General features: G+C 54.2%; 1 protein-coding gene across 4 annotated transcripts in view; it reads left to right on the top strand.

Moving 5' to 3' along the window:
* SETD3 (SET domain containing 3, actin histidine methyltransferase) overlaps positions 1 to 17,132 on the top strand; it is a 54,803-nt gene that overhangs the window by 24,904 nt on the left and 12,767 nt on the right. For all 4 annotated transcript variants that reach the window (XM_028506315.2, XM_036013866.1, XM_036013874.1 and 1 more), the window contains exon 7: positions 16,764 to 16,822. In XM_028506315.2, coding sequence (XP_028362116.1) covers positions 16,764 to 16,822 — 59 coding nt within the window. The remainder of the gene's footprint in view (positions 1 to 16,763; positions 16,823 to 17,132) is intronic.

Genomic DNA, 17,132 nt, shown 5'->3' with positions numbered 1-17,132 from the left:
CCGTGTTCTCACGCCGAGGTCGAACTTTGCAGAGGGGGTAGGGTGAGGTGGGAGGTGGGGATGGCTGGGCTGGGAGCGAGTGGGAGGAAAGTGGAGACGACCGTACTTGAGCAGCGATAACAACAGAGAGAAGAAAAGTCTAGTTTTGTAGAAGGATTTGTGGCTGAGGAGTAGTGGGGAAGGGAGGGGAGGGGAGGGGAGGGTGTTGCCTCGTCTGGCTTGGGTCTGGGAGCGGTGAGACCTCTGCCGTTGAGACCAACATGGCAGGGCCCGTGGGTTACGGGCTCGGTGCTCCGCTCTTGCTTTAACATCCTTAAAAATGCATGTTGCTGTTTTGGGGTGCCACTAGTCCCCCCTTTCTTGCATTTGTGTTACACAGTAGAAGGAGTGCTAGGTTTAGAATCAGGACACCCGGATTTGAGTTACAGCTCTGCTTCTAAGTAACCTCAGGGACGGCAGGTCTCTTAGCCTCAGTTTCCCCATCCAGCGAGGGTGGCGCCAGCCACTGCTGGGGTTGGTGCTGGGCAGCTTGAGTGAGGAGTGCAAGAGCGCTTTGTGAAGCCCAAGTCCTCACGCAAGTGTGGGGTGCCCGCCTCGTGGGCTCGCCTGATGAAACAGCTCTCCTGTGTTGGTTATGTTTATACAGAGTCGCACTTGGAATGGTGAAGCGAATGGGCTTGGGAACGCCCCCCCCAGCTGGGCGCACCGGGCAGGTTTCTGGGGCGTCGTGTTTCACCTGGGCAGCAGGGGGTGGTGGCGCCCGTCTCACAGGGTCGCCGCGAGGCTTGCATTCAGCAGTGTCTGCCTGAGACATTCCATGCACCCGGCACGTGGTAGACGCTCAGGGAACGTGAATTATTGGTCTTGTTCCTGCCAGTGGGGTTGAGTAATAGTGAAACTCAGGTACCACCCTCCTGGGTCAGACCCTCTCCTGCATGCACTGAGCGCTGCCTGAGAACAGGTGCAGGTAGTCTTGAACCGGGAAGGCCGGGTCCTCAGCACTGTGTCGTGAAGTGGGCTCACGGCCACGGGGGGTCCGCCGTGGGGAGGCCAGGCCCTCAGCATCTGCCCGCGTCTTCCCTGCTCAGCGGGCCTGGACCTGGAACTGTTCGTTCATGGGCCACCTGCTTCACTTCACCACTGTCTGCAGCGGGGCCGTTTGGAGCCTCCGGAGGGCTGGCAGCAAACTCCCTCCGCTCTGGTGTCCACCGCTCCGGGCCTGGCGTCTTGGGCGCGCGATGGACGTCTTCTGGGGCGTGAGTTGTCGCCATCTGCAGGGCGGGCCCCAGACCGGGCTGGAGGCCCCGAGAGACAGGGAGGGGTGGGTCCGGGGTCCTCGGCCCTGCTGTCAGGGGCCTTCGGGCGTTTGTTTTTTTAAGTGAAATTATCTTTTAAGTTGTAACCCATACAATACAGAATATTAGAAATTATGCAGTAGCTTAAAGAGGAAAAGATATTTATTTACTTACTTATTTTATAGACAGAGGGGAAGGGAGGGAGAAACAGAGGGAGAGAAACATCAGTGTGTGGTTGCCTTTCATGTGCCCCCTGCTGGGGACCTGGCCCACAACCCAGGCGTGTGCCCTGACTGGGGAAAGTTTTATTGGCTTGGAAAGGTGGGGCCAGAACCCTTGTGTGAATTTTAGCTTCTCCCACACTGCATTTTGCCATCGTTCATGCGTGGGTGCATCTGTGCCCGTAAGGGGCGGGGAGGGGGTTAGTCAGATAGCAAGGACCTTCACTGTTCTCCTGCTTGGTGGCAGTAAACTCAGTTCTGGACTCAGCTCAGGTGAGAGTGAGTCAGCCTGGGAAACATGTTAAAAGGGGGTTTCCGGGCTCCACCCTCCGGGCCCGCAGGCTGGACTGAAGGCCTGGGAGCAGCACCCCAGGGAGAGTGCCCCGGACTGCGGGCCGTGGGGAGGGCGCGCACCCGGGACTGAGCCTGTCTGGAGGAGCTCGCCATTTCCGTTATGCTCCACAATGTCGTCTGTTTCAAAGAACAGAAACAGGTGTTTGAAGCTGATGAGACCAAAATAGACCCAGAAGCACGTAAGGTAGGCTGTATGGGGGCTGCAGATTGCCTGCTTGTCCTAAGTGACTTTGGAAATTGAAGCGACTCGCATGGGTTCCGTTCGGTGCCGCTGAGGCTGCCGGTGCAGGAGGAGCCGCCACTGTGTCGGTCTAGCCAGCGCTTTTGCTCAGAACGTGTGGTGAGTCTCATAGGTCTCCGAAAGCTGTGAGCTCGGGTCTGAGAGGCACTGTTCGTTCTGAGGTGACCGAGTGGTCACTGAGCATCAGTGGGGACAGAGAGACAAGAAGTGGTCGCGCCTCATAAATGACAGTCATAAAACAGACTCATTCTCAGCAGAGGCTCCTGCCCCCATTTGTAGAGAATCGGGTATTCTGTCTACTCCAGTTTCCCTGGCCGTTTTCCCTCCGTCTCAGAGTTTCCCTGTACCTTCACCGGTCCCGTGCTCCTCATGCTCCTCGTGCAGACCGGCCCTTTAACCTGGGCCCGTGGCGCAGCAAGGGTTCCCGCTCCGCACACTTTTTCCCGTTTCCTGCCAGTGTGTTCACTGCCTCTTCTCCGAGAGGAAGAGAGGCACGGACGCTGGCTGAGGGCCTGGGTCCTGGAGTGACCGTGCCGGAGAGCGGAGGGTGGGGCACAGCCAGCCAGCCCACCACCAGACCTCCCCAGCACCCCCTCGCCATCCCCGCCAGCTCCCCCCCTCTCCACCACTGCCTTCCTCCCGGACAGGCCTCCCCAGACAAGCCCCCCTCCTCCTGCCCCGCCGTGTCTGGTGCTCCCTGCATGGGACACTTCCTGCTTTCCCGCCCACGTGTGGAGCGCCCACCCGCACGTCCCCTCCTCTGGGAGTCTGTCACGCTTCTCTGGGAGACTGACGTGGGCCATGTATTCTGTCTGGTGGGCCACATCGTGTCTTGCCCACCGGATGCCCTGCGACCACCTGGCTAGCTGCTCGGGAGCAGCACCCGTCTGACTCCTGTTGCCCGCAGCGCCCGGCGCAGAGCGGGCGCTCGGCGGTGTCGGGGAGCGGGTGGCGGAGCTCCTCGGGACGCACTGGAGGTGCTGAAGCGGGCAGGCGCGGGAGCGCGTCCGGGACTCAGCGGCTCACTTTCATTACCGCTGGGACCCGGTGGCTGCTTCGGCTGTCTCTCCCAGAGCGATCGGAACCTCCCTACAGGTTTCCCATTTTTTGCCCATATATTTCCCCTTGTAGTTTGCGGAGTACTGCAGGAAATACCACATTTATTGCATTATGTCCTGTTTTTACGTGGACGTGCGTTTCAAGCTTGGGTGGGAGACTGGGAGATGTGATTATTTTAGCCATTCTTCAGCGAGCACCTTACTCCCACCAGAAGTCAGTGGGCGTTTTCTAGTCTTAATTTCTGTGTCTGTCCAAAGGTGTTCTCCTGGTCAGCACGTGTGCCCGTGAAGCGACTGCGTAGTTTCACGTCCTTAGCTTTAGTTTTCAAACCAAAAGGTTGATTTGCAAAATGACCACACTTGTGGAAGGCAGGTGATGAAGGAGTGTGGCTGGGAGAGGGCCCTGGTGCTCCTGCCTGCCCCCGCTTCGGGAGAACCAGCCGCTCCCTGAAGTCTGAACACCACTGGCTGTGGGCCCCGCCGGCCGGGCGGTAGGCACAGGGGCGGCGGTTGGGCGTGTTTGTGCACCACGGGGCGGGGGGCAGGCTGTGCCCCCCGTGGCCCGCAGGGCTGTGAGTGGGCGCGAGGAGGCTGGCCTGGCCCTGTGCCCGGGACTGGGACTGGGGGCCGCCTGCCGGGCCTTGGAGCCACTGCTCCTCTTGTTTGAATTTAAAGTTGCTTCGACCGCGGAGGGGGCCCCCTTTTAATGAAGGGCTCGTTGTTAGAAATCTCTACAAGGTGGGCAGTCTCTTGCTTTTCCTCCAAACTGAGTCTGTGGGGAAAACAGGAAGCAGGCACTGTCCTGGGTTTGAGAGGTTCCCTGGGAGAGCCCCGGGCTCCCTCACCAGGCCCGCTCCTCTCCCGACCCCGCCGGCCGCCTCTCCTCCCCCTCCTGGCGTGCCGAGGCTGTGCATCTGGGGACCCCCGTCCACCGGACGGGGAGCCACGGGAGGGCAGAAGCCAGTGCGGCCTGGGCGGCTTGTTCCCATTTCCTGACACAGCGTTTCACCCTGGAGCGCCCGCTCCATGAGTGTTTGCTGAGTGCGCGAGCGAGGGGACGAACGAGTGCCCCAGAGTGACCCGAGGGCAGCTGAATGCGGTTCACAGTCAGGTGCTAGGCAGTGTGTTGCAGACGGTGTGTGTTAGAAATGCATGGGTCACTGGAGGTCATGTGAAGTTTTGAAGAAAGAGGGATCTTAAGCTATCTTAGGGTTTGGTTAAGTGAATGGGGGGGGGGTAAATTATTCTCATTTGGAAAGCAATACCAAATGTTCATTGTGAAAATTGGGAGAAACCATTTTCCACATAAGGATTTTTTTCAGGGATAAATAAGATTACTTCCAGGTTTTGCAACTTTTTTTTTTTTTTTTTAGAAATTAAAGAATGAACAGAGAGAAAACAATGGTCATTTTGCCGAGCACAGAGCCGTAATTGACGGAGCTAATGATCTAGAAAACCCTATGCTGGAAATGTCACTTTAGGCTGTGTGTCTGGGAGTGCAGATGGGGAGACAGATTTTTTTCCTTTTGCAGTAACTTCATTAAGTGTTGGGGAAGAGTTCTCTTCCGCACCGCCTTCCCGCGGAGCTGGGGACGAAATCCAAACCCCGCTCGTCTCATGCTCCTTAGGAAAGAGCCAGCCCGTGCCCTGCACCGACGGGCCCGCGTCCCGAGTCCTCACCGTCCCCTTCCTCGGGTCTGCTCGCCGCAGAGCGTCCAGGCAGCGGGCGGCTCTGCCCGGCCAGCGAGGTGCGTCGTCCTGTCCCCCGGACCCGCCTCGTCCCCCTGGAACTGTCTCAGTGTCTCCAGCTCCCGGCTGCTCCCCACCCCTTCCTCCCTGAGAAGACAGCAGGTGACAGGAACATCTGCTCCTTGTTGTCGCCCTTGTGGAGTTTCTCTGTGCCCCCCCATTAGTCTCTCTGGGAAAGAACCCTCTCCGCAAGCTCGGGGGGGCCTGGCCGTGCCCGGCGCCTGTGACGTGCCCTGTGCCCTGTCTCTTCATTTGCTTTCGGTCTCAGGCTTCCCTGCTGTCCTAGTGTCATCCCCTGGGTGACGGCAGGGGGACCCTGCGCCTTGGAGATAGCGTCCCGTCCGCCTTCCGTCTTGAACCGCGGCTTCCGTGGCGAGCATTGCACATTCAGCCTCGGCCCTCCCTGCCGGTGGCGGGCCCTCTGGTGGCTCTGGGGCCACCCGCTGGTCCCAGGGGCTTGCTCTGTGTCCCGTCTCTGTCCTCCCTGGCGGCCAGGCACGCCCTTCCAGCTCATTCTTCCGGGCTCATCTCACACTGCCGTTGCGTCCCACCAGGGTAGGTGTCCCCACGTTTCAGGACTTCAGGTTGGGAGTCAGGCCTGGTTTTCAAAGCCCCTTTCCAAAGTCTTTTCTCGTTCGTGGCTATCGTCAGAAGTCATCTTGTAGCAAAAGGGGCTTCAGGCAATATGTTAGATTTCTTGCGTTCTGTTCCCGTCGAGCAGCTTGAAAGTGGTCTGTTTTGCAGGTAGTGCTGAAAGGATAGGCTCTGATTTAAACCGTCCCTTCACCGCTAGTTCGTCTCCAGCCATTGAGCGCTCTGACAAAGTGGTGGTGTCGCCGGAGCGGAGGTGGCGCTCCCTCCCTCGGGTGGAAACGGGAGTGCAGCCCGGAGTGCAGCCCGGCTCGTGACTCGTGACTCGTGGTCAGGGAAGCCTTCCATCAGGAAGACCTGGGCGGAGCACACTCTTCGAGGGGGAGGAGTAGTGGGCTCTGCACGTTAGTTCGGGCTCTGCGGCGGGGCCGGAGCCCTGTGCACCCTGCGCAGCAGCAGGCCCAGCCTTCCCGCCCCCCGCATCCCCCTTCCCACCCTCCCGGCCGCAGGGCAGGCTGACTCTGACGGCACCTGCAGAGGGAGGGTCCTTCGGGGTCTCTTCTTGTCTTTCCTGAGGGATGTTAATGCTTGTGGGAAAATAAGTATTGATGCCATCTTATTGCCTGCTTTTTTTAATTTATTTGATTTGGGGGTATAATAGTGCTTGAGAGAGTTCTGACACCTATTTTAGATTCTTAGTGAAATGAGAGACAGAATATTTTATCAACTGAAAATGAATATAAGGTAATTTTGTTTGATGAAAAAAAGCTCTTAGCTACTCTACTCAAAGACAAGGACATTTTATTTTATTTTTTTAAATTATATTTTATTGATTATGCTATTACAGTTGTCCTGGGTTTTCCCCTTTTGCCCCCCTCCACCCAGCACCCCCACTCCCTCAGGCAATGCCCCCCATTGTTCATGTCCACGGGTCATGCGTGTAAGTTCTTTGGTTACTCTGTTTCCTATACTGTACTTTACCTCCTCATCATGGCTATTCTGTAACTACCTATTTGTACTTCTTAATCCCCTCACCTCTGCACCTGTTCCCCCACACTCCCCTCCCATCTGGCAACCATCAAAACGCTCTCTGTATCCATGATTCTGTCTGTGTTCTTCTGGTTTGCTAGTTTGTTTTTTAGACTCAGTTGTTGACAGGTATGTATTTACTGCCATTTTATTTGTTGTTTTGATCTTTTTTTTTTTTTCGTAAATGAGTCCCTTTAACATTCCATATAATAATGGTTTGGTGATGATGAACTCCTTTAGTTTTTTTTCCCCTCTACTGGGAAGCTCTTTATCTGCCCTTTGATTCTAAATGATAGCTTTGCTGGGTAGAGCAGTCTTGTCTGTAGGTCCTTGATTTTCATGACAGAATATTTCTTCTCAGTTCCTTTGAGCCTGAAAAGTTTCTTTTGAGAAATTGGCAGTCTTGTTGGAATTTCCTGTAGGTAACTAACTGCTTTTCTCTTGCTGCTTGTAAGAGTCTCTATCATTAACCTTTTGGCATTTTAATTATGATGTGTCTTGGAGTGCGCCTCTTTGCATCCATCTTGTTTGGGACTCTCTGTGCTTCCTGGACTTGCATGTCTATTTCCTTCACCAAATTAGGGAAGTTTTCTTCCATTATTTTTTCAAATAGATTTCCAGTTTCTTGCTCTTTCTCTTCCCCTGGTGGCACTGCTGTGATGTGAATGTTGGAATGCTTGAAGTTGTCCAGAGGCTGCTTACACTATCCTCATTTTTTTGTATTCTTTATTCTTCTTCTTGTCCTGATTTGTTGTTTTTCGCTCCTGCTCCTTATGTTCCAAATCATTGATTTGATTTTGTTTGTCTCTGTGTACGAGGTGGGCTGCTCTGATCCGTGTCTTGGTGGTGTGTCCCGGTGTGTCCTGTAGGGTCCAGTGGCACAGCCTCCCCTGCCACCCCGTGGGGCACCGAGGTGAGGCTCAGACACTTGGAACTGCACCTGGTCAGTCAGGCGCTGCCCTGACTGAGTGTAGTAACAACGTCGGTGGCCTCTGCGCGTCTCTCCCCCTCGACCGGAACCTTGGGCACTCTGCTCCACCCGCAGTGACGGTAGCACTGGGGACGCTCTCTTCGGTGGGTGTCTTCTGAGCACAGTGGAAGCGTGGGGAGTAGGGAAGAGGGGCACCGTGGCAAGTCCCGAGTGGAGGAGGGACCCGTGCATTCCCCACTGGCTGTGTCCCGAGACTCTGCCCACAGAGGGCAGGGCCTGCGGGGGCTGTGGGCACGCGCTGAGCCAGGGGCCGTGTTCTCAGGCGCGGGCCCTCACCCACCGCACCTCCCTGTGCCTTGCAGCGGAGGTGGTGCCCCGGGGACCTCTGCTCCAGTTGTTGACATCATTGGGGTTTCCTCCGGGCAGCTGGTGACAAAGGGGCACGTTGTCATGTGTGGGTGTTTCCATAACGTGCCTGAGACTCCGGGTGCCCAGCGGCTCACGCAGCTGCGGGTGTGGTCCCCCGAACCATCAGGGCTGACTTACCGGAGCCCCGAGACCGACGTACGCGGGTCCTCAGGTTCCGTGGGCACTGCAGCCACTCACACACCCGCTCAGCTCCCTTCAGGCCTAAAGGCACAGCGTGCGAGGAGCCAAGGTCCGTCTCCCGGACAGCAGGATCCCGGGGAGAGCTGGAAGTAGCCGGAAAGATGCCAGAACACGGAGGCCATGCTGCTTTTATGATTGAGAAAGCTGTGGGGGTCTCCAGGGCTGGTCAGAGTTGTCGTGAAAATGACGGGAATTGCAGCCGATAGAATAGTGAGGGTTGTCGGGGCACCAGTGCGACGTACTTCCAGTGAAAGCACGGCCGGGAAGACTGCATATGACCCCTGTGCTTTAAGGTGTGATGAAGGACGGGCGTGCACACCTCTGCGTGTGCTTGGTCCATTGTGTTCTCTGGGAGCGGGGTCCTTCCCGCCCAGCGTGAGGGGGCTGGGCTGGAAGACCTCCAGCGACACCCAGGCCTGCGGCCTTGTGACCAAGGACGGGACCTTGAGCTCGTTGTGGTGTCCCGTTGGTGGTTTGGGAAGTAACAGACTCAGTCTCTGCTTCGCTGGTTTTGCCTGCCTCTGAGCTTTGTAACATCTCTCCAGATACATTTAGGCTGAATTTTAAATGTGAGCAGCGTTTACCAGCCATTTTTCTAGAATTTCACCAAGAAAAAAATGTATTAACCGTATTGGAATGTACGCTTTATTTATAAAAGTAGCACAACTCATAGTCGTCTGCTTTAAACTTCAGACCTCCGTGGCCCAGGTGGTCATCCCAGCCCCGTCATGTGCTAACGCGGTAGGTGACCTTGGACATGCTCCTGACTCCCCCGTCCTCCAGCCTCGTCGTCCGTGGGGCGGGACCGGGACGGCGCCCTCCACAGGAGTCACGTTCTCCATGTCGAGTTCCTTGCGCGGAGTGCTTAGCCGACGGCTGCTGTCGCTGTCGCCCTCTTCCCTCCTCCTCTCTGTCTCTCTCTCTCTCTCTCTCTCTCACTCTCCCCTGGGGGCCAGAGAGCTCTCCTGGGCACCAGGCCCTGGCGGCCCCTTTCCTGGGGGGGGGTCTCTATGTGCGCCCCAGGTGCCCGCCGCCCCCAGTGGGGGGCGCGCTGCCCTCCCCCGCTGCCCGGTGGCCTGGCTCACGCCAGCCTGACTCAGCTGCCCAGCGTCCGACGTCTCGGCCCCGAGTCACGGAAACCTGAACTGGCCGAAGTGAAAAATAAATAGTATGAAGCCAATCATAAATCATTCTTGCTTGCTTTTTTGGTACAAATACATTCCTCTAGAACAGTAACTGCCTTTGCCATTCTGTTTACTTCTAGTTTCTTTGGTAGGTTTGAGGGCTTGCAAGAACGTGTACCTCACAAGTGAGCACTGATCCCCGGGCGGATAGCCCGTCGTCTCCTTGGCACACCAGGGGAGAGGTCTGCTGGCGACTTAGCCCTTGAGTTCCTCCGCAGGTTTAGATATTTGGGGCTGGGGAGTGTCCCAGGCAAAGCAACAGAGGGTTCAAGAGCTTGAAAGAAGATAGAGCCCGCTTGTCTGGCTCCCCTTCAGGCGAGGAGGCGGGGGCTCAGGGGCTGGGCGGTGTGAGACGGCCGGGAAGCGGGGGCTAGCCTCCCCACAGGCCGCGGTGAGGGCGGCAGTGGGGCTGCCTGGCTCAGCGGACTGGTGGGCTTGGTCCGTTTGCTCCTCGGTAGATTCTCAGTAGAGTAGAGCTTTCTCAAATACGTGTGCTGAAAGGTAGGTTTGGGGGTAGAAAGAGAGAGGAGAGGGAGAGAAGGTTCTCTGACCCCTAGACAGGGGGAAACACCCTGTTCGTGAGAGATGCAGAAGGAAAGGAAGCTGGAAGCTGTTTGTCGGGAGGCCTGGGGGAGGCGCCTCCACCCGGAGCTCTCCGATGGGGTGTGGGAGCCAGGCTCCCTTGGGTGTGATCCGACTGCAGCGGTTGTTACCTGGGTCTGCCCGTCCTCGCCTTCGGAGTCTCGCTGGTTTGGGAAGTCGTCACTGTCTTTATTCCTTCTGTCATTCGGGATGTCATTCACTCTGCTGTGGATGCGGAGACAGGAGGTCGCAGGCCACCAGGGGGCAGCTCTCCTCCGCTGGCGGGAGCAGGACGGAGTGTGAACTCCTTGCTGGGGTGGAGGAAGAGGGCTTCTTTGAAGGAGGACCTGTGTGAGGCATCAGGAATTCCCTGGTGGTCCAAAAAGGTGTGGTCCCCACCCGCCTCGCTGAGCATGCCTGCCGGGGGAAGGGAGCGGTAATGAAGCCCGTGGTGTGGACCTCCCCGCCCCGCCCCACGGGTGGCGCGAGCTGAGGCCGGCCTGGGAGAGAAGGGCACGGGGTGGGCGGATGTGGGGCAAGCGGCGGGGGCGGCGGGAGAAGGCGGCCCTGAGAGGGGATCTGAGCTGTGACCGCCCACCTCTCTCGACTGTCACGCTGCCTCGGCCCCGTGTGCCCCTGTGCCCGGCACGGGCAGAGGGACTTCCACTGCAGAGACGCCAGTAAATGAAGTGTCGTTGGGCGAACGAATCTCTCGTCCTGACCTGTCTTCAGCTGTTTTCTGAGACAGTAGATATTTGCTGCGTGAATAATAATTGACAGTGAAAATGTTGATGGATTGTGACTCAGTCTGGCTTACAGCCGATTGTCTGTCCTCAGCGTGTACAAATGGTAACAGTCAGGTCTGGAAACTGCTTATTTTTTTGTGTTTCAACTAATTCCAATTTAATGTAGACTGGAGGTAGGTTATAGATTTCATTGTCTTCCAATGAAGAACAATTCTTGCATCTTAGAGTAATTTTATAAATTTATTGAACCATGTTGATATTTCTCCACTAATCTCACTTTCTTAATTAAAAACCTTTTATTATAAGGTAATACACAACTGTTGTAGAGAAATTAAATATATATAACTGAAAAGCAAACAATTCAAATTTAATGTGTATTGATGTGTTTATTTGATGGTATTGAGTGGATTCAAAGAACCTGATGGAATATTCCCTGTGGGATGTAATCTGTGTTTAAGAATAAAAGCCTTAAAATTGATTTTTTCCTCAAGCGCCAAATTCATGACCCAGGCTTTGACTGACTCCTGTTCACGGCTGCTGACCCCTAACCCGTGTGTTCGGTCTGTCGTGGAGTGGGACTGCGCTGGGTCCACTGGGAAGGGGGACGCGGGCGGCGGGGCCGGCCGACCCCAAGACCCGCCGCCTCCCGCGCATGCTGCTTCTGTCGAGCCTGCCTTTGGGGGCACCTCAGGGCCTCGGGGTCCGCTCTCCCCTGCCCGCTCTTCCTGCCTGTGCTCCGTCTGCTCTGCCTGCCGCCTGCACCTCCCTCGTCGGCACTCGGCCTGCTTCCTTCCGTCTCCGGGCCCCCACCCGTGCTCAGCCAGCCCCCTTCCTGCTCACCCGGGGCCCGCCGTGTGCGTGTGCGGAGACCCCAGGTCCACACGGGGCTCGGGGAGGATGCCAGCGGGCGTGTGTCGGGACGTTTCCCAGATGCTGCTGAAAGCACCACAGATCTCCTGGTTCTGGGAGGTGGGGTCGCAGCCCCCAAACTTACGTACCCGCACCCCCCCACAGAGGTCCCGGCTGAGGACCTGCAGCTGAGGCGCCCCCACCACAGTGGGAAGTGGAGCCCCCGCTAGGGTCAAGTGCGGCTGTCCACAGCTAGTTGACCCGACTGCTGTTTGTCACACATGCTTCAGAAGCACAGCCAGATCCAGCCTCGGGCATCTCTGCGTTGGAACATGGTGATTGCCTGCCAGTGTGGTTTCATCAGCACAGACGGGGCACAATTGCACTTCGTCATCGCTGGTACTACAGAGCCGCTACTAAGTCACTGAAGTGCTACGTGTGTATTTGATGTTAACAGTTGGCTACATCTTGTAGCAGGCTGTGAATTCTTTAAAATGCAGTTTTTAGGAGTGATTTTTACGGACTGAGCCACTTTTCTTTTACTAAGTATATTGGAAGGCCTCGTGGAAGGCAATGGTTAAGTGTCTTCAGCCAGGTCTCCCTGTGAGCGGCGGGCCGGGCGGGCCGGGCGGGCCGGGCGGGCCGAGCGGAGGTCTCCGCAAGTCGGCCTGGCCTGGCGCTGCGGGGCTCCGGGCCTTCCAGGCCGTCTGTCGTCCCGACCCTCCCCTCCCCGGGGACTGCTGGTTCTTCCTCCAGGCTGACAGTGTTTCTTCTGAGAACCGTTTTAGGAAATTCCTCTTCATATGCACGGGTGTGTTTGTCATTTAAAAAATGTTTTTCGTTAGGTGTTGGAAAAAAACAACTTTAACTCAAACGTGTTTTGTTCCCTCACAGAACTGTTAATGTTTCGGAGCTCTCCTACATACGAGATGCTTCTGAATTCGGAATTCACATAATGATGAATTCTGTTTATTTGGGTTTTCCACAAAGGTTTGTTGTCTGAGCTTAAAATAAGACTGCAGCTGATTTGTGTAACTCGTATTAACTGTTTATTTAGTTTAAGTTCATGTCTGTATCTCTCGTTGCTGATCAACCTGAAAAATTTGCATGCTGCAGAGCGGCTATCTTATTCTGTACTTTATTAAATATCTGTCAATTACAAATATCAAGGTTTTACATTAATGTCAAGACAGTACATCAAAAATTCATGGAATAGGTGACTTTTTCCAAGGGTATTTAATACTTAATGCATTTGTGTCATTTTTCTTTCCAGAGATATTGACAGGTTTTATTAAGTGTTTGTTAGGGAGATTTCATTTTTACCAAGGGACTATAAAGAGAAGCTGCATGCTAAATCAATTTTTTAAAGCCAGAAATATTGTTCATTTTTTTCATCTTCAAACTCTTGTAATCCATAGGCTTTATGTAAATTTCTCCTTGGTTTATTTTTGTTTCATGTGAATGATAGTTCAAGACAGAACTTTAATAAGGATCAAATATGCTGACTGTAGCGGTTTTTAATTTCCTTAAGCATAGCTACCAGACCCATGCTATATGGTAAATTCTTCAAAATGTCATACTTACATATTTAGCAATATTACTTCTTTTTATTGAAGCCAAACAAATGATTTTAGATATTAATCTTTTCCAAACACAGTGATTATTTTGTACGAGGTACAATATTCCTGCCTCGTCCGGAGCCCCTGCTGGCGAAGGGCGTGGGGCCCTCCCCGGGCGGCCTGCCCGGCATGGGAACGAGGGTCCCGCGTGGGAGCGGGGCCTCCGGCCTGATGATGAGAGGGGGCAGCTGTTCACGTCCCCCACCGCAAATATGTGTTACACTCGAGAGAATGAAAATATCAATCGCGTGAAAAACCCGCACAAAATCTGTGGCTGGTCCCTCCATCCCGACTGAAGCGGGTGGAGGGTGGGGAGGGTTCGTGCGCCGGCGGACCCCGTGGCCGAGGCTCCTTCCCCCGTGGCCGAGGCTCCTTCCCCGTGGCCTTGCCGGCGTGCACATGGCCCTTGCTCCCGTCCCACGGGTGTCTGTGGCGGCCCAGCCGGCATGCTGGCCACAGAGTGAGTTTCTGGTTTAACTCACACTTCGTTTTCGAAGTGCGGGTTAGTGATGCCGTCTCCTGCTGGAGAAAGCCTGTCGTAGACAAAACCCCGGCCAGGTTCTGCCCTGGGAGTGCAGGACGGCGCTCACCCGTCCCGCTCAGGGCGTGCTTTACGGCTTTCACCGGAGGACACCTCAGGGCCTTCCAGGCCACTCGGGTCAGGATTACAGTTCTTACAGCACATTTTTAACCCTTAACCTGGTCTTCCATGGGAAAAGTCCTGGTCTTTAAACAGAACAAAAATCACTCTGTCCAGAGCTTCAACAAAGAGTGTTTACAATAGACAGTTTTCTTTTTTCTTTTTTTAAAAGATTTTATTTATTTATTTTTAGAGGGAAGGAAGGGAGAAAGAGAGGGAGAGAGAGAAACATCAATGTGCGGTTGCTGGGGGCCGTGGCCTGCAACCCAGGCATGTGCCCTGACTGGGAATCGAACCTGAGACACTTTGGGTCACAGTCCGCGCTCAATCCACTGAGCTACGCCAGCCAGGGCTAAATAGACAGTTTTCTTATTCTTGTTCATTTTTTCCAGATATGTGAAAATACTCCTTTTTAAAGCTAAATGTTTTTCAAAGGCAAATCATTTCCAATCTTTGAATGTTTCAAGATCCTTGTAAAACAGTTACATAATAATGTGAAGAGGTAGGGGAGGTATTTCAGAAACCAGATCTGCTGGAGTGAAGCTGAGGCAGACCACTCTGGACGAACCTGGTGTGCTTTGGGAGGAATGTCAGGGAGAGGCCTTGTCTGGCTGTGAGTGCCTCCTGTCTGTGCCGCCACCAGTAGGTGGCGATAGCGTCACAGCAGTGAGAGCCCGGGGAAAGGGAAAGGATTTGCCGTGCTCCTGGCTGTCACCTTGTGCTTCAGCCTAACGGTGAAGAGCGTGTGTCGGTGGTGGATAGCGTTTTTTTATACCAGAAGTGCGTGCAGTGGGCACACCTTTTTTTTTTTAAGCAGATAAGAACCACTGTTTCTTACAGATTCTGCAAATATTATATAACTATACAGCCAAAATAATCTTAATTTGAAGAAAGCATTTGCACATTTTCTTCTTCAGTTTTCTTTACAACTTCATTGGGACTGTGAGCATGAACTTATATTTTTGGTAAGAAATGTGTATAAATAGTAGGAAGGGGAACATTTTGGAGAGTGACTTCATCTTTTTAGTCCTTGAGGAGGTCACTGTCATGTGAATTGGTTCTGTATCATCCAGAGCTATTTAAAGATCTTTTGAGTGTTAGAAGATTTTTTTCAAATCGTTTTGACATCCAAACATTCCAATTTTGAGAATTCTCTTCTTTTCTATTATTCAATATCTCAAACTTTTTTGGGGGGGAGGATAGATCAAATTTTGAATACTTACGGGATTTAGCAGTGGAATTTACCAGCTGTCAAAATACAGTAGTGCGCCCCACAGTTTAAATGAATTAAAATATTTTAAAGTAACAGAAGCAACAGGGCCGTCCCACCTGCCGGAGCTGGACAAGGGGCGGAGCGTGCCGTGGAGGGATGTGCGGCTCTACTTCGCTGGCCGCAAAAGGACGTTTCGGCCACAGCATCTCTGGGGGTCTTCTGTAGCCCTTTGTGTCGTCAACCTCGTCTTGGGCGGGGGCACGGTTCTCACCTGATGCATTTGTGCTCTCATGGGGGCGGAGCCCCCTGCCACCATGGAGAGCCTCCCTGGGACTCCCGCTGCTGCCCGCTGCTGCCCGGCCTTCGGTTGCCGCAGAGAAGGGCAGGGTGGCGCCCGGAGGTGCCGCTGTGGTTGACCGGGTGTCATTTTTTTAACCCCGGAGACAGGCTTTCTTGCTGTTCCTGTAGCAGCTAGAAAATGCCCAGGGCAACGTGTTATGTGTTGACTTAAAAATATCTTCTTTAATTCCATTTTTATTATCAAAACATTGAAAAGTTATGTGGTTTATTTTTTAGTGTTGACTCTCCTTCCAAAGGGTTAAAACCGGGCTAAGGATTAGAGGGCAGGAGCGGCACCTGGGAGCGAACACCCAACTGGCAGCCTTTTGTAATATATAATTTGCCTAAAATTGCGCGCTGAGCACAAGCTTTGTTTTCTAATTGATTTACGGTTTGAGCCACTTTTACCTCATCCCCTACTGTCCTGCCTACGGTGCCAGCGAGTACATTACCGTGAGCGATGATAAATTGCCGTGCACTTGTGATGCTAATGCGTCAGGAGGAAAGCCCGCCCTGCGCGGCCCCGCGCACCGGCAGCGGTGCGGGCACAGAGCACGGAGCCGCGCTGGCGTCGCAGAAATTGCCATTTGTTCATTTGATCGCTCACTGCAATCTGTCTATCAGACTATAATTGAAACTGGAGATTAAAATGATACTGTTACAGCTTTTAATTCCTTAATTGCGACAAAGTTTTTTAAGTGCTTGAAAGGTCTAAGGTGCCAGGGGGCGCGGGGGGAGAGTTGTGAAGAGAGAACATGAAATATATAAAATCTTCTCGTAAGTGTGAAGTTTTGAATATTTTTACCAAATGTTCTTTTGTCCAGAAAAATAAGTAATAACATTTAAGTACGCCAGTCTTTATTTTGTTAAAAAAAAATCTGTTTGTGAAGTGTGCTCCGTGATCTCACAAGAAGAGCCAGCCGCCTCTCTCCTGGTCCCCTGCCCCGCAGCCCCACCTGCCCCGCAGCCCCACCTGCCCCGGGATGATTCATGTGCACGGACACGCTGGTTCCCGTCCAGATGATTTAAGCCCGAGATAAATGGAAGAACTTTCCATTTATTAGAGTGCCTTTAATTGTCTCCTTTATTGCCGCGGGGAGAGATCTGAGACCTGGGCCGAAGGGACCCGGGCAGCACGCTGCGGCCGAAGACACAAAGGAAGGGCGCCCGCCTCCGGGGGCTCGGGGGCTCTGTGGGGTGGGCGTGCCTGCCTCCCGTGCAGTCGGTCCACCTTAAACCTCCTGCCCGCGCCGCGCCCGCGGGTTCTGGTACCGGCGGAGGAGGAGAGGGGAGGAGGCAGATTTATGGCGGCTGCTGGGCACAACAAATTAAGCTGACAGTGATGTATGGGAGCGTAACAGCACGATGATCCCTCCGCGGCGCGGCTGGACGCCTCCCGCTTGGTTTGGCTCTCGTTAGGATCTGTTAGGCAGCTGGGTAATGAAATTCTGCTGACTGACTTCTGTTTTCCCTCTCTCTCCTCGCCCCTGCTCCTCAAACTTCTAATTCCCAGACCCACCCTCATGCCAACAAACTGCCCTTGAAGGATTCTTTCACTTACGAGGACTACAGGTTGGTGTGTTGGGGGGGCGTCGTGTGTATGCGTGTGTTGGGGGGCGGTTTCTGAGTGAATTGGGGGTCTTGGAAGTGAGAAATGCAGCAGTGAGAAACGACCCGTGTGACCATTTTCACAACCTGAGACGGAGGTCGCCTGTCAGAAGCAGGTAGACAGCTGGGGGCGGGGGTGAGCGCTGTAAGAGCCACACACCTGCAGTGGCGGGGACTGGTGGGGCCGCCAGGTGGTGCTGGAGGCTGGCATCAGTGTGGGGCAGTCCTGAGGATTTTCCTGCTTTTTAAAAGCAACGCTCTAGTCTTTTTAAAG

This window comes from Phyllostomus discolor, chromosome 1 (genome assembly GCF_004126475.2).
Source record: "Phyllostomus discolor isolate MPI-MPIP mPhyDis1 chromosome 1, mPhyDis1.pri.v3, whole genome shotgun sequence".
NCBI classification, from domain to species: domain Eukaryota; kingdom Metazoa; phylum Chordata; class Mammalia; order Chiroptera; family Phyllostomidae; genus Phyllostomus; species Phyllostomus discolor.
The sequence above is the reverse complement of the archived record's forward strand: the minus strand, read 5'-3'. Positions and strand labels throughout refer to the sequence as shown.